The sequence below is a fragment of the Colias philodice genome, chromosome 23 (genome assembly GCF_061535455.1).
Source record: "Colias philodice isolate Cphi_HAF_F1 chromosome 23, ilColPhil1 Martin Lab GWU primary, whole genome shotgun sequence".
Classification (NCBI taxonomy): domain Eukaryota; kingdom Metazoa; phylum Arthropoda; class Insecta; order Lepidoptera; family Pieridae; genus Colias; species Colias philodice.
Genome location: NC_143108.1, coordinates 2,162,536 through 2,185,648, shown reverse-complemented (window position 1 = coordinate 2,185,648; position 23,113 = coordinate 2,162,536). Strand labels below are relative to the sequence as shown.

At 33.4% G+C, this 23,113-nt stretch overlaps 1 protein-coding gene and 2 long non-coding RNA genes across 4 annotated transcripts in view; all 3 read left to right on the top strand.

Moving 5' to 3' along the window:
* Positions 1-1,021: 1,021 nt before the first annotated feature.
* LOC149477889 (uncharacterized) lies at positions 1,022-2,079 on the top strand. Its single transcript, XR_016317480.1, has 2 exons — positions 1,022-1,117; positions 1,482-2,079. It is a non-coding gene; the product is annotated as an uncharacterized LOC149477889 (long non-coding RNA).
* Positions 2,080-2,334: 255 nt separating this feature from the next.
* LOC149477888 (uncharacterized) lies at positions 2,335-21,962 on the top strand. Its single transcript, XR_016317483.1, has 2 exons — positions 2,335-2,494; positions 20,957-21,962. It is a non-coding gene; the product is annotated as an uncharacterized LOC149477888 (long non-coding RNA).
* The window catches only part of LOC149477884 (uncharacterized), a 48,106-nt gene continuing 32,530 nt past the window's right edge, over positions 7,538-23,113 (top strand). The window contains exons 1-14 of one of the 2 annotated variants that reach the window (XR_016317476.1): positions 7,538-7,699; positions 8,403-8,570; positions 9,562-9,727; positions 10,624-10,722; positions 11,109-11,174; positions 11,321-11,396; positions 11,616-12,250; positions 14,400-14,608; positions 14,809-17,288; positions 17,516-18,659; positions 19,004-19,070; positions 19,342-19,422; positions 19,717-19,792; positions 20,592-20,970. Coding sequence is in view for 1 of the 2 variants with exons in the window: in XM_089709753.1 (XP_089565879.1) it covers positions 8,403-8,570; positions 9,562-9,727; positions 10,624-10,722; positions 11,109-11,174; positions 11,321-11,396; positions 11,616-12,250; positions 14,400-14,608; positions 14,809-17,288; positions 17,516-18,659; positions 19,004-19,070; positions 19,342-19,422; positions 19,717-19,763 (5,238 nt within the window). In the remaining variant the exon portion in view is untranslated. Of the gene's footprint in view, positions 7,700-8,402; positions 8,571-9,561; positions 9,728-10,623; positions 10,723-11,108; positions 11,175-11,320; positions 11,397-11,615; positions 12,251-14,399; positions 14,609-14,808; positions 17,289-17,515; positions 18,660-19,003; positions 19,071-19,341; positions 19,423-19,716; positions 19,793-20,591; positions 21,963-23,113 lie in introns of those variants that run through there. The other variant, XM_089709753.1, reaches the window with a different exon arrangement.

Genomic DNA, 23,113 nt, shown 5'->3' with positions numbered 1-23,113 from the left:
TTTTGGCGCGAAAAGCGGTTATATTTATGTGTCGATTACAGGTGTTAATGCGTGCGGTAGGAAAACTCTCGCGTAGTACTCATTTATTTCTCATAATTTCTTATATCTATTACATTATATTATTTACTTATATCTATTACATTATAATACTATTTACTTATGCTAAAATAACAACACCAATAATCATAAACTTTATTTGTCAAAACAATCTATAAACTATAAGAATTATACGAACACTATTTTTACTATCTATTATGTATCACACACTATTTTCTCTTATATACTATTATAATTTACGAACATAACACATTTAAATCAGTCTTAAAACATTCTATACAGGTTAACACAACTAAATACACGAAAAAGAACATTACACATACATTATAAACGATTAAACTTGTTATGTAAAACAAATGAACTTATAACACAGTTAAACTATTATGAAACGAAATAAACACTCTATATAAATGAAACTTAAAGTAATAACTTTTACATACGTTTTTATGGGTAAAGACCAAAATTTTGACGCATTTGCCCAATCAAAAAATTCCCAAACATTTTTCTTGAAAACTATGTATGATAGAATTTTACGACAATTAATATTAAATTAAATGGTTATTTGTCCAGCATGCCAAATACCCAATGTTATAGAATAATACTCAATAGCAGAGTAAATAAAATAATTTATCTACTAACGCGACCAAATTATGTACAAAACGGCATAATAATTTTGGAGGGTGAACTTTGAAGATATTTTTGAACAAGTTCTATGTAACTTATAGGCTGAATGTTGAATTCTACAGCAAAAACGTATAATGAGCAACCTTTTTCACGTAGGCTATAAGGAACAAACTGAAATATTATGCTTATTTACTGTTTTTTGTTATTTATGTGCGATTTTAAACAATTGTGCTACTTATTTTGTGCAACCGTTTTCATTGGCAGTTTCTATAGACTATAAACAAGGTAGGTTTCGCTTTGGTGGACTGGCAGCACTGCGCGTAATTGTCTATGACAGCTAGAGAATAACGGCCGTATTGTATCATTCGCATTGTTAAACTCAAAGTGGTTTAGTGTGGTCAGAAATTTTTCGGCAGGTTATTCAACGATTCTTACGGTAAGTCTTGTGTTTTAATTATAATTCAATAGTGCTCTAGGTAAAAAAAAGCATGGGTGTTTGCGTAATATTCATTTTAATACGATTCACAGTGTAGTTTCAGAGTAATCAATATTTACTTACTGTGCTACCTCACAATTGTGACACTTTTGTATTACTTTTGTAACACCAGTTGTACAATTTCTGTGTCACCACAATTGTGCTACCATAATAAGGTTGAGATACACTTAGTACTAGGTATATTTGTTTAGCATTTGAGAAAGCTATCAATAATTGAGTATTGGGATCGTTTTAATTTAGAATATGCCCGTCGCACGCCGAATAGCAGACATGAAATAAGACATTTTTTCTTTTCAACTTTCAGATGCCACTTACTTCGGCAGAATAGTCCAAAAGATATAGAGAACCATTAAAAAAAGATAATCCTGAAAAATTTGAAGCTTTAAAAAAAGGAATTTAGAAAGGACAAAACAATTGTACAAGACCAAGACAGCTGTTTTGATAGAAGAACAGAAAGAAGAACGAAGGAAAAAATGGAGACAATTTAATGAACTAAGAGATAGACCAAGAGCAACAAACACAGAACAGACTATTCGAAGTAACGCTTCACAAGATGATGAATATCCCATAATACAACCTGGAATCCATTGCCCGAAATATTCAAAGACGAATTGAACGAAAATTGCGGAAAGAAAATACAGAGCTTCGTAATAGCGTACTCACTTTGAAAAAAGGTTATCACAGACTTTTTAATCAAATGAGAGTACAACAGCAACGTATGGCAAAAATGGAAGAAGATTATGAAGAACTGAAAAAAAAGTTACAAATAGCACCTAGCAGTGAATATGGAAATATGATTTCCGATAGCCACGTCGAAGCAATTACTCCAATAAAAAAAACTGACCACTTCATAAACTTTAAATTTTGGAGACTTAATAAACCCTTCTTTTCTTAGATTATAATTTTGTTTTAATTTCGTCTGAAAATAATTTAGATATTGATGTCTATTTTTCTATTTTTAAAACTATAGGTTTCTATAACTCCTAATGTAACCTCAACTTTATAGTTTTTTGCTACCACTTTGTGCCACTATTGTGTTACACTAGTGTAAATTTCTGTGCGACTTTTGTGTCACTATCGCACAACATTTTGTGTCACTATTGTGTCATTTACGTCAATATTTTGGACTTCACCCTTATATTGTCGCGAACAAAAATCATCATAAATTAATAAATGTGTTTCAAGTTCGATTGACAAATGTTTCAAGTCAGTATCGATTAATTCACTTTAATCGATGTTTTTAAGCAGGTTACCTCTCTTCGAAGATAGAAAATTGATAGACGTCAAATGTTGCCTATTAAATTGGCTCGACTATACGTTTTAATGTTTCTAAAATGATTTATGAAAGTACCCCTTAAAATATGTGATTAGGTTTCAATTTTTCAAACTTGTTTTAAATATTCAGGTTTATACAACTGGTATCTTGGCATTTTGTAATATGCCGAGAATTCGTAATCAGAAGTTTTTGGTTTGGATAAGGGGGTGGGTTAGGTTAGGTTAGGATTGTGTTTTTTTAACTACACAGAAATAGGAACCCCACGAAATGGGTCTCCGTCGGCTTGCGACCGTCTTTTTGTAGAATTTTGGAAAAAGTAAATCCTCAGCATTTTACAAAATGCCGAATATTTGTAAACGGTGAAATAATACAATTTGCCTGTGACATAATCACCACATGATCTGTTAAAACAAGGTTATATATATGATGCCTATATGATGCCTTTATTCACTGTTTAACATCGTGTTCTATAAACTCTGGCTGAATTTGGACTATATCACAATAGCTTATATGTATTATAAGGGACTCCATTCATTGCACCCTTTTTCATATTACACGTTTCATTTTGTCAGACGGAATTAAAAATAAATAAAGGCCAACACGGAAAAAATAGATGAAAAATGTTGGTCTCTTGTTGGTCTATAATTCTTTAACACATTTTTGACATTATCTTAGGAATCGTAACAGTGCCACAAACTTATGCTAGGCGTCCATTAGAGACGGATCGGGGCGGGTCGCATCGCAACGGGCCGTCTCTAATGGACGCGCTGTTTGCTCCTGCGTCCACCTGTACGGGGCGCGGCGGACCGCCTAGGCGGATTTTATCTAACAGACGCTCGCCGCTCACATCCGCCTGCCTGCGTCCACTAGGCGGATCGGGCCGGGCCGGGCTGCAGCGCACCGCCGGCAGAAATCCGCCTGCGAAGCGATATCCGCCAATGCGTTGCGGCCCGCCCCGACCCGATCCGTCGCTAATGGACGATGTTTCATACAAAACATAGGCCGGCGTATTTTTGCGTTGCGATGCGGCCCGGCCCGCCTAGTGGACGCCAGCCATTAACTGACCCGGTGACAAAAACTGGAACTACTAAAACTACGAACTAAAATCGCCATCAGCGACACCGTCACCGGGTCAGTTAAGTTAGTGGCACTATATTAATATTACACTGTGATCGTATAGGTAAACCAGAATCGATGGCAATTAGGGAAATCAAAATTTTGAGTGTGCAACCCTAGGGAAAATGGACTGAACGATCTTGATACTGCTTATTTTTTATTTTGTCCTCAATATCATTAGTCACATTACATAAGTGGACAATACTGTACTTAATAATGAGATATCCACTTAATATTATGTAAGTACATACTTACATGTATAATATACATTTTACTTTTATACAGGTAATACATATTATTATTTACACATACCTATATTTGTATATTCATTATCAGTATGTATGTATTTCTTAAATATAAATATGCCATCAGATTCTGGAAGACCTATATTACAATTCATTGCATGTAGATATTTTATTTTTACATGAGGAGGTTCAAGCCCATTTCCGGTCGAAGAAAATTTTTGATTTCATTTAAGGGCTTGGTCTAGTAGTGCAAACAAATGCATCCTGTCATCCTATATGTAAATAATATAAATGTACTATGGGAAAGTTGCTCCACTTAATTTTTAAAAATTAAATCATTCGTATGCATAATTTAATATTCGTAATAAGTACCAGACATGACAATTTGAAACAATTTTCGTGAAAATTACACCAGGTGATTTTTTTTATCAGTACACAAAATTTGCGAATACGTTCTATTGATATCTTCAAATGCATAACTCTATACATTTTTTTCGACCTAAGTTTCTTAGTGAAAGTTGTTCAGTTTAACTAATAAAACGGATAAACAAATTTTGTATATAATAAAAAAAAATGTAATGTTAACACGTCCGCTCGCATCAAAATTCATAAATTACATATATGCATCGCGCGGAACGCCGTCCTTATATAGGAGTCGAGGAGGCGTGGTGTCGTGCGGCCCGCGTGTGCCGCAAACGGTTCAAGCCAAATCCGACTTTTGGCGCTACAGGTTACATCGCTGAATCCACTGCGGGTAACGCAACGTGTGTTCGCGGTTCTACAGAACAACGTCTATGGATAAAACTGAAAAATTAAGATTTATTTTTTTTCTTCGTATTTTTCCAGGATAAAAAGTATTCCATTTTATGCCCAGGATAATAAGGTATAATTATACCAAGTTTCATTGAAATCGAACCATTAGTTTTCACGTGATGCCTTCACATACAGACAGACAGACAGACAAAAATTTTTTTAATCACATATTTGTGTTTGGTATCGATCCAGTAACACTGCTATTTATTTTTTAAATACATATTTTCAAAGTACAGAATTGACCCTTCTACGGATTTATTATATTATGTATAGTATATATATTTATATGGATAAACCTAATAAATATTTTGCTAGCATTCTGATGCTTTATCGGTTGCACTGGATTTTTCTTTTCTTTTTTCAATCGCTTGAATGACATAGGATGGGTCCTTGATGGGCATGGAATGCTGAAGTCTCGAATCAATCAATTCTGACAGTAGGCAATTTATGTAAAATCTTGATAATGGTCCATCATTTTATTTTTTTTTGCCTAAACTTATATATTCTATTTTTAACGAATGATTCACTCCAGTCCAAACAGCAAATAAGCAGACTTCTGCTTCTGCAACGTTTAGTTGTCCCTGAATTTGGAAAAAATAGTCATGATTCTTATCTATGACAAAAGTGTTATTTTTTTGCATTGTATTTCAAATATTAATTTTTTTATTTTTAACCGCATCTTCCGCATTCATCTCTTTTGCCGGAATTAGACATTTAACTTCTACTAGTCCCATTTTCCCTTCTTGATATGGGAGTGTATAAAGTAAATTTTTCTCGTTATACTTTTAAAAAGTTATTATTGTCATTTTGCTCATTAGGTAAAGTAATTTCGATATCAGTTTTAAGTTTTTTGATACCTGCAATAATAACGTCATAATCGCCTGCACATACTTATCGATTACACCCTGTATACAATCCACCATCCACATTCATAATGTTTTCCTGTCCTCCTCTCCTTTACGCTGTTCACCGATACATTTTAAATGAGTAAATCTGCTACCACTGAAGGATGTTTCATTGTGATCAGCAAATTTTCACCGCTGTTGTCGATTATTTGTTTTTCATTTTTAATCAGCAATTGGGAATCATCAGTTTTGTTTTTTGCAGATTGGTGATGTACCCTAAAAATACGTCGAAAGGGGAAAGCATCAACGAATTATCGTTTTCGTCCTCTTTTTTTATTCTTCGCGTCTCTGTTAAACTCAAAACTCAAACTCAAACATTTATTTATTCAATTAGACTTCTTCTAGAAGCACTTTTGAAACGTCATTAGGTACATATTTTTAACATTTACCACCGATTCGGAAAGCAGTATCTACGGAGAAGAATCGGCAAGAAACTCCATAGTTGCTCTTTTTACTTGTTACTTGTGTTTGTTTAGTTCAACACCCATTGAATTTTCTATGTTATTGCGATCTTCCATTACATCTGAGTTTTTATGATGTGATGATAATCCATTCGTTTTAATATTGGTACTTAGAGTTGGTGGACTAAACTAGAAATGGTGGACTAAATTTGTCAGCGCGTCTGTAAGATCAAAATATAAAACCAACATCCTGTATTTAATCAAACAACATGCCGCTACGTTTAAAATGACTAGAAGAAAAAAAAAACACCTCGACATATTTGGAATTTTGGAGTAAACAAATCATTTTCCCCGTATGTCCCAAGTTCAAGTTCTCAATATAATTAAATATATTTCGTATTTCTCAAACGAAAAATAAACATTTTTGGAACTTCAAAAAAAATATATATTATAAGAAAATTTATGAGCTTACTTTAGTTTAAAAGAAACATTCATCCCTTTACTGAAACCCCGTAAAATAAAGAAATTGTTGCCAATCACCTTTGTAATGTATTTGGTTTCATTAACTTTATGTTCGAAGATAATTTTTTTTCTAGTAAGTACATAGTTACACGCATATTTTTTTCGTTTATTTTCCATATCGAAATCAAATGTTTAAAAATACGAATATTTGCACAAAACTAAGATAAAAATAATCAATTAACAAAAATATTAAATTTAATGAAGTAGAGCAACTTTCACTTCGGTATGAAGGAAAATCGAGCGTAGAGCACACGTCAGAACGCTCCGGCCCAAGGAGCGCGACTAAAGAAATTCGCTATGATTTTTCCTAATTATTTTAAATATTTTTTTAATATTTAAATAATTATCAAAATTCAAAAAAAAAATTTTTTAAAGGATTAATACTCATTGGTCTTCAACCAACTCGAATAAATTAATGGAAACAATAACTTTTAGCAGTATTTATCAATAGATTTTGTAAGGCAAAAAATGGGAAATTTAATGAATTTATAACGTTCTAATTAGGAAAATCATAAGTTTTTCGGCAATTGTATTCAGCAGTTTTTAATAACGACTATATAAGGATAATAATGTGCTGATCAGATTGTGTAAATTGTAATCGGTTGCAACGTAGTGAGTGCACAAACTTAGCTCGAAATGTCTTTGGGGGAAAGAGACTTATCTTGAAGGCCTGATTAAGGTAACATAAAGTAACTTTACAAATGTGAAAAAATTCACGCGCATTGCGTATATAACACTAATTGATAAACAAGAAAAAAAAATTCAGTTTATCATTTCATTAGCCGGGAAAAAATTGTCAAATAACTTGTTGAAAACGCAATTTTGCTAGACTGCAGCCTTAAGTATTCATAATATAGTTCCAAAATAAAAATCTTGTATAGAAGCCAGTGCTTTTGATGTAGAACCAGTGTGGAAAGAAACTAATATTATCATCATCATATTTTATTATTTTTACTAGCTGTGATTTTTAAAGATTTTTTGTAAAAAAAACGTCCATAGACTATCGAACGCTGTTTTAATTTTTTGACATTGACAAGTCTAAAATAAATTTTCAAACGTTTTTTCAGTTTTGACCTGTGGTTTTGACTTTTGATGCCGATTGCCGACGCCATTACTCATTATTTTTGAGCATTGTGAATATTATTTGTGAGCGATTGTGTTAATATTAAATGTGCCCAATGTGGTTTTATTAATATTTTACATTGTGCTTACTAAACCGTGATATAAATCATTATTGGATATAAGTAAGTATAAATTTACTTTAATTAGCGATAGTGCACACGCTTCATTACATTTTCAAAATATTATTCATTTTTATGAATTTATAATTATCATTTCTACAGAACGTGAATCAAAATTACTAGGAATCTGAGAAGTATTTACCGGTCTTTATGATTGTTTTTCTGGTTAGAAATAATAAAGTTGTTTTATCGGGAGCTATTGGCGGGAAACATTATATTTTTTGTTTGGTATCCCACATCCATTTTTGTGTAACTTGTCATTATATTTATTTTCGATTTTATAAGAAAACAAAGTTGGTTGTTAGACTATTTAGCCTAAGTTAGTGAACTTGTTTTTAAGCTCAGGTAACTGATTTATTAAAATGTTTCGTGTGATGAGCGTTTAATTTGATATACGCATGTCTTTTTTGTATCCTTACGTTGTTTACTTACAAGTTATAACTAAAGTTCTAATATATTTAATACTTTGTTAAAAATTAACTCAGTCAGTTAAATGTTATGCTTCACTATTTTTAAAGTCTATAGAAGCACATCTTTAATTTTTGAGCCTCTGCACAAAAATAAAACATAGCATGTAGGTACGAATATAAACTAGTTTTCATCACACATAAAACATTGCATGAATAAATTCAAACTGGATAGATCAAGACAGTTTCGGGTTTCCTACAAATATCATTTACAATAAAACCTAATTATGTTTCTATAGATGTCAGGCGGGCGGCTCGTGGTGTTAGACCGCGCGGGTCGCGATGTCAAGCAGTATCCCCTGCCCGAGGGCCTGGCCACCCTGGGCTCAGACCTGGCGTGCGATATACGCGTGATGATGCCAACTGTTAGTCCGCATCACGCTACTGTTGTTGTGCATGCTAACCAGGTATTTTTAAATGTTTAAGTGTGAGATTAATGATAAAAGTATGTGTTGTGTGTATTGTAATGTATTCTACTATGTTTGCTTATCTTTATCAAGTACTAGCTTTCCACCCGCGTTTTTTAATACTATCTATTAAAAAAAACCGCATCAAAATCCGTTGCGTAGTTTTAAAGATTTAAGCATACATAGGGACAGAGAAAGCGACTTTGTTTTATACTATGTAGTGATGTTTCATGAAGTGTGTGTATTAATTATGATTTTGAAGGATATATGTATATCCATTTTTATAAATATCACACATAAATGGTAGAAGTTCAAAAATAAATTATACATAGTCTCAATTCCCCCATTTTGAATAGAATCTCTTATTACAATATGGTTTTGCTTTTCTATAGACCCTTACTATTCTTACTTATCATGTTTAATGAGAAAGTATGTTAGTTCAAAGGTGTCCCATTAATGTTAAACTCATAGTATCTATAGTATAATAAGATTTCTACCTGCGTTGCTTGCATTTTCAAAGAAAAACTAGCAGCATAGTTTCCGTTCCTGTTTGATTTCCGGGATAAAAAAGTAACTTATGTCTTATTCTGGGTTTTCAGCTACATACCAAATTTCATTGTAATCGGTTCAGTAATATTTGCACCAAAGAGTAACAAACATCTATCCACACAAATGTTTACATTTATAACCCAATTAATATTAGTAGGATCATTGAGATAATATTACTATGTATGGTGGAGACACCACGAACAAAATCTGTGCGCCATTTTTTTGCTCAAACTAAGTTTTAAAAATTATTATCTAGTTAGGTACTTACAGATGAAAGTTATTCCTTTGCACTTTTCCGTATTATTTGTGCAACACACGAAGGCATATTTGATGCGTTTCACTTTAAAACCATTAAAAAGAACATAATCACAAACAATAAGTCGTCTCCATATGTATATCTCAATGAGTAGGATGGATAATTAACGCTATTCTCGTACACCAGACGGTAGTACAAAGCGTCTCGGAGGGTGAGACACTAGTGAACGGTGCAGCAGTTAGCGTGGCTGCTCTGCGGCACGGTGATGTGATCTCGCTCGGTGGGAGACAATTGAGATGGGAGTACACGGACCCGGTGCGGCGCCGCCCCGGCCCGCATGGGGCACAGCCTGGTGAGTTTATTTATATTAATTATAAACTAGAGGTCCGCCCCGGCTTCGCCCGTGGTACATATTTCGTAATAAAAGGTAGCCTATGTTCTTTCTCAGGGTCTAAAGATTATCTGTGCCAAATTTCATCAAAATCGATCCAGTAGTTTATGCGTGAAAACCATACATACATACACACAAACCTTTCCTCTTTATAATATTAGTATAGATAAATAAATAAAAAAATGTATGCGTGTACTAGAGTACAACGTAAGAAGTGAAACTTCTTTATGACCTTAAAAATGTCACGAGTATAGCGTAACGCAAAAATTTCACGCGTACGGCGTAACGCAAAAATGTTACACTAAATTTTTGTCCAACCCCGATAAAGAAGTTTCACTTCAATCACGGCAATCCACCTTGGCCCTCAAGAACCAACATGCAACAACAGTAAATACAAGCAAGGCAGCTAAGCCTTTTCAATAGAATAATTAACCTACGCACCATTGAAACATGGTTACGAATGTTTTATAACCGTACTGCTGTTTGTATTCTATTTACTCTGTCGCAACCTAGCACACCTCCAAAAATTATCTTTACAACAGAATTTTCAATTCATTACTTCGTTTTTAAATCTTAATGTATATAAATCTCGTGTCACAATGTTTGTCCTCAATGGACTCCTAAACCACTTAACCGATTATAATAAAATTCGCACACCATGTGCAGTTCGATCCAACTTGAGAGATAGGATAGTTTAAACATGTAGGTACCATGGGCGAAGCCGGGGCGGACCGCTAGTTGGGATATTATAATCCTGAAGCTTTAATATATTTTTACTATCTATTTTTTCAGTTTAGGATGTATAGTTTTTCATACTTTAATATCCTCTAAAGATAAACTAAATATTATTTGTATAGCACTATGTCGCGCCGGTCGAGGAAGGTCGAGGCGGGTTCGACTGAGCGAACCGACAACGACTAATGTGATAGTACACTCTAATAGAGCATCTACGCCCGGTAATTGAATTTTTTTTATAAAATCAAAAATTTATTCAAGGACTGCAATACTAGCTTCTTACTATTTATGGATAAGCTAAACAGAAGCTGTAAATGGCTTTAATTAAAGGTTTTACCACTTTTGGGCTTGTTTTGCTTCTATCTGTCAGTTAAAGTGACAAATAAGTTTATATAAGTAAGGGCCGATCTTTCAATGCTTGGATAAAACTTATTCGTCAAATAATGTATAAAACTACCATTTAAAATACATATTCTAATTGCCCGTATTTGACAGTTTAAGTGTCATTTTAATATTATTGTGTAATACTTTATTGGACGGATAAGTTTTATCCAAGCATTGAAAAATCGGCCCTAAATATAGTGTTTAAAAATGTAAATGTTTACAGCTTCAACTAGCATGAAGCAAGTGGCCATCGTCCAGCCGCAGAGGAGAGAAACTGGCAGTAACAATGGTATTTATATGAATTTTTGTATTATTATTAATCTTACTATGATAATTATTGGTTTAAATATAATTTGTATATTGGTGATTGTGTGAAACTGGGGTTTGAAAATAGTGATATAGTTGATTTTTCTTTATATAATTTTATTTGTTTAGGTGATAAAGCCCCACAAAACTGGACGCCAGTGAATAGTGATCTATCTAGCGCGCATTCCTCGCCAGAACCTACAAGGTAATATGAAATAAAATTAACATTAAATTGTAGTTTATTATAATAAGTTAGTTAGTTTGTTTATGACCCTGAATTTAAATGTGGTTTGTTAAAACTTGCACTTAGCAAAGGTTAAGATGGATGATGTAGTATGCATATTCTGTTTCACTATAGCATCTATTTGCCATTTTTTATTGTTCGATCATTGATAACAATGTTCTAAAACCATATTTTTTGCAGACAATCCACTCGTTCAAGTCCCAAGAGCCCGCAAGCGAGTACAACGAAAGCGTCGCAATGGATAGAGCTGCGCAAGAGCACGCGGGCGTCGCTCACACCGGCGCGAGCTCGCAACTCGCCGGCCGCACTCACACCGACACGAGCACGGGCAACAAACTCGAACTTCAATACCAGTGTTACGCCGAGGCCGCAAAGTTCAAGAGCGTCGATCACACCGAAGCAAAGTTCAAGAGCTTCTATCACACCGAAGCCGCAAAGTGCCAGGGCGTCTATCACACCGGCGCGTACAAGAGCAACGATCACACAGATTGATACAAGCCAAGAGACTGTCACACCGCAGAGTGCAAGGTCGTCGGTCACACAGTCGAACAAACGAGAAACGATAACCCCTCGACGGGGGACACTCACACCGCAAAACCGTTCAGTGAGGACCCGACCATCGCTCATACCGCAGTATCGTTCCGTAAGAAACACCCGGCCGTCTCTCACACCGATACAGAGTAGGTCGTTGCGAGTTACGCGGCCGTCGCTCACACCGTCGCGAGCGAATGAACGTAAAAACACATCGTTGAGACTGACTGTGTTAAGGAAGACACACAATCGACCGGTTAAAATTGAAGCTCCTACATCTATAGGTAAGATTTTTTTATTATTATTAATTTTTTAAAGGCCAAAGATAAAGTTTACTCGAAATCACACAAGCATAACAACAATACTATACAAAAAAATGAAAAGATGAATTATAATTAAAAATCGAGAATATCATGGATATGTATAGCTGAAAGTAATAATATGTTTGTTATTATCTCAAATTTATAACATACTTTATGCACACCATATTATCGATTCCATTAATAAAAAGACCCTGTTTTCTGTAAAAAAAACTATTCTAAAACCTATCAATAATTAATATTGATAGAATATACATAATTTATTCCCATTATAAATGCACACATTTACACTCCTACACAACAAACAAAACATTTTTTTTACATATAAAAATTATATTAATTACAATTTCCCAAATTATTGCAAAATATATTAACTGGCAACACCAATTAAAAACAAATGTCACAAAAAAATAAACAACACTTGACAGCTGTCATTTTTAAATGACATCACAGTGGAAAAAAATTGGCGCGCCAACTAGACAGTAGATTAGTTGAAAGAAATCTCGCAAGCTGAAGACTGAGGTTATAATAATTTATAAAGCCTAATAAAATATATAAGCTTATATTGATTTTTAATATGTATGGATAATAGTATTTATAATTATTTAATTTATTGCTATTTTATGCACTTTATATGTCCTCTAGAGTACGTTTTTATATTCATGAGTCATCTACTAATATAAATAACCTTTGGTATATAATTATGAGAATAAGTAATGAAAACAATCGAATATTAACGAAGTTATATGAATTGATACTCTTCATTTTTAAATATGGATATGTTTACAACACTTTCATATTAAAATTAATTTTATTTTTATCCCGCGTAAATAAAATAATTCTAAGTCAATTAACTAAATGTAATAGTTTTTTCTATACTTCGTAATATGACCTACTTTTTAAATGGAAACACGATATTTTTTTTGTGATTTTTATAGAAAAAAAAATCGGAAAATACATTAATTACAGTTTGGTTATCATGAAATGAACTTGTTTTGGCATAAATTAGCCTTAACATTGTCTTTTGTGCGTTTTTATTTTTCCTTTAAGGCATTGTCATACAGATCGATTATTTTTTAAAGAATATAAAGAGAAACTTTTTATAACTACATATATATTTTATTTTTTAGCAATTTTTATAGGATTTACAATGGATCTTGTAACTTATCTAATACGTAACTGTTTTGTCATCTCAAATTAATATTTACAATGATGATTATAAAAATAGGTTCCGATTTAAGAATTTTCAGTGTTTTATTGAATTTCCATAATATAATATTTCTTAAGTCATTTTGTAACATTTTTATCGTCTTTGTTTTTTCATATTGGATTAGTTTAACCCATATTATGCCCTACAAATAAACTTCAATATCATTGTTACATTTTTTCGACGAATATTATGTAATCATATATTACGTAGTGTATGTTCTATGTAGGTGGATTATTCGTAATCGCTACCCATGTTAACAAAACTTTTATAAGTGGCGTTTAGTAATATCTCGAAATATCAATCAAAAACATTTTTAATGGAATCAAGGGTCTTTAATAAACGAAAAGAGTTTCTGTTACGATGGTTTTAATAATAATCTTATTTAAGTAGAAAATTAACTGTAGTATGGACCGTGCCTAAGCGTCGCGACAGACGCCGTTCTCGATAACAATAAATACAAGTTTATTCCGTGAAAAGTACAAAAAGAAAGCGATGACTAATATAAAACTATTCATGCATCAAGTTTCGGTCATGCACCTCGTTTATTTTGCAATACTCTAAAATTTTCAGTCATCTTTCGTCGATGCTAACACTAACATTAATAAAAGTGCATTTAATTTATAATATATTTATTACATGACTATAATTTTCTTATACTTATTTAAAAATAAAATATTATATTTTACAATTTTGTAAGATTACTACACATCTCCAAAACTCCAAGTACTACACATCTATTGCATTATTAGATTTTATTGTATTTATTTATAACTTTTTAAACAATACTTCCAAATTTTTTTATTACCTATTATAAATTATTTTATCTGTATTTAACAATTAACACCTTCAACATGATACTCACAATGTTCCGCACGCTAAAACACTATGTTCTCTCATCGCTAGATCACACGAAGCAAGCGGCGATTATGCTCATGACCCGTCACACGAAATCTAAAACGCCTAACACGAGTAAAGTGACGATTGTCGAGACGAAACTGACTCCCGTGAAGAAAACACCCCGTAGTAGTAGAGGCAGTAAGATTGGTATCACGCCGAAGAGATCTAGTAGTTATTCGCAGGGCTCAAGGAAAAGCAGTAATCGGAACTCTAGCGTGAGTAATTTTTGTTTTTATATTGTTTGTGTAATTAATGTTAGTCATTTTTTTTAATGATCGATTCTACGTATTTCGTGATGATTATGTCCTTTTCGTAATTACTGATTAGTTAAAGTTTATAAAACATTGATTTAGGCATAATAGTTTTATTTTTGTGAATTATTTCCATGTGTAAGAGTTATTTTTTGTATTTTCAGGTTTCCGTTTTAGAAATAAACGACTCGGACGTATCCACGCCAAGAAGGAGTTCGTCGCGTCGTTCCAAAGCGTCAATATCTGAGAAATCTCCACCGCTACCGAGCCCAAAGAAATCGGCGCTGAAAAACCCAAAGAACCATCACAGAAAGACTGAATCCATCAAATTTGACTTGAGCAATTTGGAAAACGAGACACGACAGTCCGACATCGTCACGATCGACACGACTAATATGTCGCACGACAGCGTTTCCGATGTTAGTTTGCATTACTCAGATACGAGTATAACATCGCCGTCGCCGTCGCCGCGAAGATCAATCCATTCTAGAAGTAGTCGTATCATTGAGAACGCAGTGGGCAGTCCAATGAACCAATCTATTGAACAGAACGATGAAACAATAACTCCTCAATCGCCGCGCTCAAGAAATTCGTCAAGAAGTTCTCTTATAATGCAGAAAGCGTTAGAACAATCGAATGTGTCGAGATTATCGCGAAGATTCACTAAGACTGTTTCGGAACAGAGTTGGAGTACCACAGTGGCCAATCAGACAAAAACTTTGAGCCCGCGCGCGTCGAATGTTGAATCTTATTCTATAGTGGATTTAGTGTCGGTTGATTCGAATGGAGTTTCCGAATATAATTCTGTAGCATCCACACCAACCTTTGGTACTCCGCGCAGCAGTAGTAGAATTTCCAAATCTATAGACCCCACTATGACGTCTAGCACGCCATATAATAGAGCGCCTCCAACGAAAACGCCTCTATCCGATTCTAAAGTCTCAGTACAATCTGCATCTATGATTACTCCTGAAAATGACGAAAACTTTAGACCGTTTAATAGCACGCGAAAATCTAGAGCATCTCGCAGTCGATCTAGAATTAATGATAGTGACTTATTATTATTGGATGATGATGATTCCCCAAGAACATCTAGAAGGACGTCGAAAACAACGGCTAGTCCTTTTGTGCCTAAAAGTTTGTCCGTCAATATATCGTCGAATCAAGACGGGACAATCACACCAGAAAATGTGCCAAACAATGAAGAATGTACTACTCCTGTATTGAGCATTCAGAGTCTTTTAGATTCCAGTCAAGAATCGATTGCTTCCCAGTCATATAGTAAAAAAGGAATTAAAATCAACGTCAAGAGAAAAACTATAGGCGTAATTCGTTCTAAACGTAAGCAGAGCGATGTGAAATCAAAATCATTTACCATAAGAAGAACTGCAAGAAGAAATCAAGACGAAAGTGGAATAGTCACACCGACAAGTGCCTTCATACCTGTACCGGAAGGAGTGAAGAATAAGCATTCAACTGCAAAGAAACCACTATCTAAACGCTCTATAATAGATAATTTGAACGATTCGGACATAGTTAAACAATTATTCAACAGTCCAGTGAAAAGGAAACTGTCACAGAGCATGACAGAGTTTTCGAGACGTCAGTTGTTCGATGATGACTACGATATACCGAGAAAACAGACAAGACAAACCACGGCGTTAACTGGCAGGACTCCAGATAACTCTATTATGAACCAAACACAGAATGTCACAGCCGATGTTTTTGTCAGTCCCCTAACGACACCAAGTAGTAGCCCTAATTTAGAAGGCATCAAGCGATTATTCGCTAAAAATACCCCAGAAAATGACTTGCGTAACGTTCGCGGCGTTAAAGGGTTGCTCCGAACACCGCGAAACAGAAGATCTGTTAAGAACGATTTGACAAATGTATCGGGGGTAAAAGCTACATTTGCTAAATCGCCAAGAAATAGCCTGAGCGACGTTAGAATTAAAGAATTATTCATGCAATCACCCAGAAATGACTTACGACGAGTGTCCGCGGTAAAAACTGTGTTCAAATCAACTAGAAAGCAAAGATCGCCAAAGAACACATTAGAAGACGTGGGTGGAATTAAAAATCTGTTCAAAAGCAGTCCTCGCAACGATTTACGGAACGCTTCTGGCGTGAAGGATGCTTTACAAATACATTCACCTAAAAACGACTTAACAGACGTACGGGGTGTTAAAAGAATGTTTAGGCTTGAGAAACAGAAGTATCAGAGCGACGTCAGTGGAATAGAACAATTATTCCATGAAAGTAACTTGGATACTACATTCGATTTGTTAATGGGTAAACCGCCATTACGTACATATAATAAAGCGGCTAGCGGTCAAAAGCCAAAGCCGAAGGCAAATACGCGTAAAGCGAAATCCTTGCACGATTCAATAGAGTTGATTACGACGAATGTTGAAGAATGGTTGGAAAATCAGAAACCTAAACAAGTACAAGTATACAGTGAACATACATTACCGATTAAAAAGCGATCTCTAGTGAATAAGAGTAATAATGAGAGTAAAGCAAGGTTGCCGATAAAGAAAAGGGTCGTGCATTCGACTCCGATGAAGGGACAGAACGCAACTATGAATGCGTCAGAGTTGGGACGCGTTTCTCCGATAGCTCTACTTGCTGACGCTACTGCCGGGTAAGTAAATTCTATAAAATTGATTGCAAAACTTCATAAATAATATAATTCTACTCATCATAGCGTATTAATATAAAATTAAAATAAACTCAATCTCTTTATAATTAATCAATTGTAACTTTTACAAATGCATTCTAATTTATCTTAAAACATATTATGTAACAGTTATTTTCAAGATGCAACATAAATAATAAAAGCTCTTTTATATGATTTCTTGTATTTTACAGTACATCCCAAATGGCAGAAGCAACGACAGTAGTGGCTCAACCACAGCCAAAGAAACGAAGAACCAAAGCCAATAATACCAAAATTGCAAGTCCTATAAAGCTCTCTCCTAGAAAAGCTCGCAGCAGTAAATTGCAAGCTTTATCGAAAATTAGAAAAGAACCTAAATCAAAAATAGTCAAGGAAAAAATAACTCAACAAACAAATATTCAAGATACTGAGGTAGAACATGTTCAACCTTCACCAACTAAAGAAACGCCTGAAACAAAATTACCACCAAGAAGAACGAGAGGCAAAGCTAAATTAACTCCAGTAAAAGCAAAGGCTTCTAAAGCTAGGCAGTCTATCCCAAATACGATAAATCGAAGACAATCACTTGTAATCACTAAAAAAGCACCAATTGCCAAACCAAAAGCACAAACTAGAAACAAGACTAAACAGGATTCAGATGCCGTAGAATCTAAAAATACAAGAAGACAAAAATCTACAATTGCAATAGTTATACCTAAAGCTTCTCCAGTAAGACGCACTAGGCGTAAAGCTGATGAAGTTGTAATCGAAGAAAAACCAAAGAGGGGTCGTAAAGTGGTTGAAATAGTTGAAGAGAAACCAAAACGAGGAAAGAAAGTACAAATTGAAGAACCGAAAGAAGCTAAAAACGCAAAAGCAAATAAAACACAAGAGCTTCCAGAAGTAGAAACTACAAAACGAACTAGACGAGGTGCTAAAGTTGACGAAATAGAAATAAAACCGAAACGTGGTAAGAAACAAGCTGAAATTGAAGTTAATAAAACGGCAGAACCTGTAAAACGTGGACGCAAAAATGTACAAATAGAAGCTATTATCGAAGAAAAACCAAAGCGCGGTAGAGCAGCTAATAAATCAAATATAACAGAGAAAAAAATTAATAAAAAGGCAGAAGAAACAGATGTAAAAGCAGAAGAAACAGTCGTTGAGCCTAAAAGATCGCGTAGGAATAATACAACCGTAATACCTGCTGTAGAAAATGTTAAGGCTAAAGGGAAAATGTTAGCGAAAAGTCAAAGTGCAGATGAAGTGCCAAAAAGGACTCGAAGAAATCAAGCTAATAAAAGTGAGGAGAAAATAGAAGAACCGGTTGTAAAGAAAACTACGAGAGGAAAGAAGGTAATAAAATATATTCTGTCTTACCACTAAAAACTTTAGACAGGGTTTAACTTTAAGCGCGGGTTCTCTTTAATCTGGTTTTGTCGTATTTCACATAGACAACTATTAAAGTGACAGATCCCTGGTTAAAAGTTAAACTGTGTTTCAATTATTTTGTGGTTATACCAATTGTTTTAAAAATAATCTAGTTTTAACAGAAATGTTAACCAGTTGTAGCAATATTTATAAGCTCCCTATGGGACTATTTTTATATTCATGACAATTTTTGAGTACAATCGAACATTTTTCTTTTATTTTCTTATAAATATGTACTGTAAATTATAATATTTTTCTGTATTCTACAGGCTCAAGCTGAAAGTATTCCACCTACAGAAGGCCGTAAGAGAAAATCAATCGCGTCGCCATCTAAAGGTTCAATATTATTTGTATTTATTTAAGTGAAACGTCTTTAAGCGCGTTGAGAGTAAAATTTCAAGGTCGCGTCATGGAATAAGGCGACGATTTTGGTTTTTTGAATCTTGCCGAAGAAGTTTCACTTCTGACACTTGTGCTCACATGCTCTTTTTTATGGATTTACTCAGACTATATTCTATTCTTATACTTAGTGGAGTTAAAAATATTGGCATACTGTTAAGTTTTGGAAAAAGTAAGTAATAATTTAATTTAACATTTTATATTTCAGAAACAGGAGGCCAGACTAAGAAGTTAAAAGTAACAGTGAACAGTCCAGCCAAGCGACAGACAAGAAAAAAAGTTGTTCAAGGTATCGTATATTATAAATCATCAAAATATACAAGTGATTGAAAAGACATTTTTATTTATTTATTTATTTAATTATTTATTGCACACACAAAAGAAATAGAGACACACAAAGTACAGCTAATAGGAAATAATGTGTACAAACGGTATAATATGTACAATAATGTGTACAATTTTTACTTCCTTTTTTAATAAATGACATTCTAACTTATCAAATTATTCAAAAATTTAAAGATAATTTTGTTATTACTTACTTTACAAAAAATGTGTATAATGTTTTAAAAACTTTATATTTCAGATTCTCAACAGAACACGCGCACTCGCAGACGGGGCGTTTGTTCTTGACCTCGAAAAGTACAAATTTATTATTTAAGGTATTGTATTATTATTAACGCATGTATTTACAAATAATGTGGTTTCTTTATAATAACGATTGTTTTAATAGTTTATTTTTTCGTAACAATAGTGATCATGACCGCGTATTTAGAAAAAATAGAACGAAATTTATTCTTTATATAATTATTAATAATACAATTCACAAATTCTGATTAAAGAAAAGAGCGTGTGTGCCGAGCACACGTATCAGAAGTGAAACTTCTTCGGCAAATTCAAAGATACCAAAATCGTCGCCTTACTCCATGACGCGACGGTATTGCCATGACGCGAAATTTAAATTTTACTGTCAATGTGCCTTTTTTTTAAGTGGGGAAATCTTCCAAAGATACCCGCGGCCCCCGGGGAAGGAGCCGTGGGTTATGTCGGATTCTTTCCGACTAAAACCCCACTGTGTTCCGTCGAGCCGCTTTAATGATGGGGCCGCGGGTATTTGTTAGAATTCTTCCGCGACCAATGTCAATGCGCCTAAAGAAGGTTCACTTCAAAAATAGTCACTTATAAATCTACACTAATATTATAAAGAGGAAAACTTTGTTTGTTTGTTTGTTTGATTGTAATGAATAGGCTCATAAACTACTGGACCGATTATAAAAATTCTTTCACCATTCGAAAGCTACATTATCCACGAGTAATATAGGCTAGATTTTATCCAGGAAATCCCACGGGAACGGGAACTATGCGGGTTTTTCTTTGAAAACGCGGGCGAAGCCGCAGGCGGAAAGCTAGTATGCTATGTGAATAATGATATTAATTATATTTCTTTGTACATATTTCCAGGTGCAGATGGATGACCGTGTATGTGTGAAGAGTTAAGACAATTACGTTTTAGTTTTTATTTTATTTAATAGTTGTGTTTTAAGTTCTTTGATGTAACATGCTAAGTACAGTCAGCATACATATCGGTATTGTTTTTATATATAATATGTATTACTTTTCATAATAAGTATTTTACTGTTTCATTCTAATTTTATATTATTAACTACAATATTTTTTCTTTTCATTTCTTTACTAGATATTATTCATTTTATTTTTCTTAAATTATCGATTCGTTTATAATTGAATAAGTAACATTCATAAGAAGACAATTTTATGTTGACTGTACATTATTGCTTTTAATTTTAGAATTATGGAGACATTTTTAGTAATATATTATACCGTATGTTTAGAAATGAAATGAAAGCTTTCAATTTGATTATGTATTCTTTTAAATGGTGCATTTATATTTGATCAATGTAATCAATAAATCCAAATTTGTGTGTGCTATTAATATTATGTCAAGTTTTAACGTGCTTTTAAATTATGTCTACGAAAATAAAAATGTATGTAAAGGGAAATGAAAATTGTATAATTGTGATTGTAATTTTCGCTGTTATAATTTGTAAAACTAAAATATTGCATGGTTCTCTAACTGATTTACAACTTGATTAAATTCAGAAATTAAGATATATTTGGTGTACACAAAAATAAATAAAAATGTAACGTCTATGTGCTTTATCATAGAATTTGTGACCTTTATGCAATAATTTTTCTAAATCTCAAGTAGGCTTTTACTACTAAAATAATTGCTATAAGTAATTTTAACAAACGGAATGAAACATTTCAATAAAGAAACATTTAGCAATAATTATTAAAGTACAATATTGCATTCATAAAGTATTTTAAATTGTTTGTATACGAAAAAAATTGTATTTTTATAATTCCCAGTTGCCAATTCTATAGAAAATTATATTTGTATATGTAGGTGCGTGCAGTGATTCAATGTTACTGTACTGTTCTTTGACTATTTTTATAGAAATTGACATGTTAAAATAATGTTTTTAATAATATCTTTGGCAATATATGTAGTTAAATAGTCAATTAGACACATATTTTTAGGTAATTTTTCATCGTACAAAAAACTAGAAAATTTTTATTGGTAATCAAAATAATTTTCGGAAACTGTTTAATTTTGCAAAAGACATTGTGGATTGTAGACTAAGTTGTTTGAATTTATTTTAAAAAGCTCGAATAAAAACACTTTAAATCATGACATCTGTGGACTTAACATTTGGATGTAAAAGAGTTGTAACAGTGTGTTAGTTAAAGTAAATTTAGTGAGATAATTGCTATTATAATATTGTTAATTTTGAAATAAATCGATAATTATTACTTTTTTGTTTTATTCCTTTTATTCTATATCCCACATATTATTATATGGATCGTCTAATTACGGTCCAAGACTCAAGAGCACAATAATTATTTTTAACTATGTTCTGAATTTCTAATGTTTGTTATTGCTAAAGTAAATACATGGTGCAACCCAGGTCCCAGCCTAAGTTTCAAATTTATGATGTGAATCGTCTTTAAAATTAGTACTGGGTAGTGGGTACCATTGCTGGACGGACCGTAAAGAATCAATCTACATCGTCTGATATTAATAACTACGAAACTGAGCTAAAAACATTTGTAAAAACACGAATTAAGCGTTTGAACAATGTTTTTTTAAGAAAAAATTCGATCAAAACCCGATTCGCGATCGCATTTTTTCTATTAAAAATATCTCATGAATTTTGTACATTATGTAGTCAGCTTGCTGCTATAAAAATATTTTGAAAAAAGTCAATCTAGTGTTATTTCAATCAAGCGAAAAGCTATTTGCGGGCACGTTCATACATTGTATGAACCATAGGTATGAACTTTTTCGGTTACACGCCGAAATATTCGTGAGTGTTGACACGCAACGCATTTCACTGTTCACATATTCGCAAGTACCAAGAAGCTTATATCTAATACACTGGAGATTGCACTATGACTTGTAAAAAGAAAATATGACCTTGAATGACGCCTGTATGTTTTTTTATCCCTTTCACACCAACTTGCCAAGTTAGGTGTGAAAGGGATAAAAAAATATACAGGCGTCATTCAACGTCATATTTTCTTGTTACAAGTTAATGTTCATACTATTTCAGTATAGAGACCAGTGTATTAGACATGTGTATTAGATATAAGCTTCTTGGCAAGTACAGTATGTTCGTGTTAAGAATGATTCCATGTTGCCGGAGACGGGCCGTGTCGGAGCCGGGAAACATATGAAACAAAATCCAACCGCCACCGACATTTCAAAACAGTCCGTTTCATACAAAAATTAAACATTAATGTTTGATAATGCAGACGAAGGGGCACGGCCTAGTCGCGACGACATGGTGTAGCGTTAATCATTCCTTAGTCTAAATCCGCGCAGTGTAGGTATAGGTGACATATTTTAATTAGTATATGATGATACCTGATGGGAAAAGTTCCTACCAAGTTGATTTGGCTTT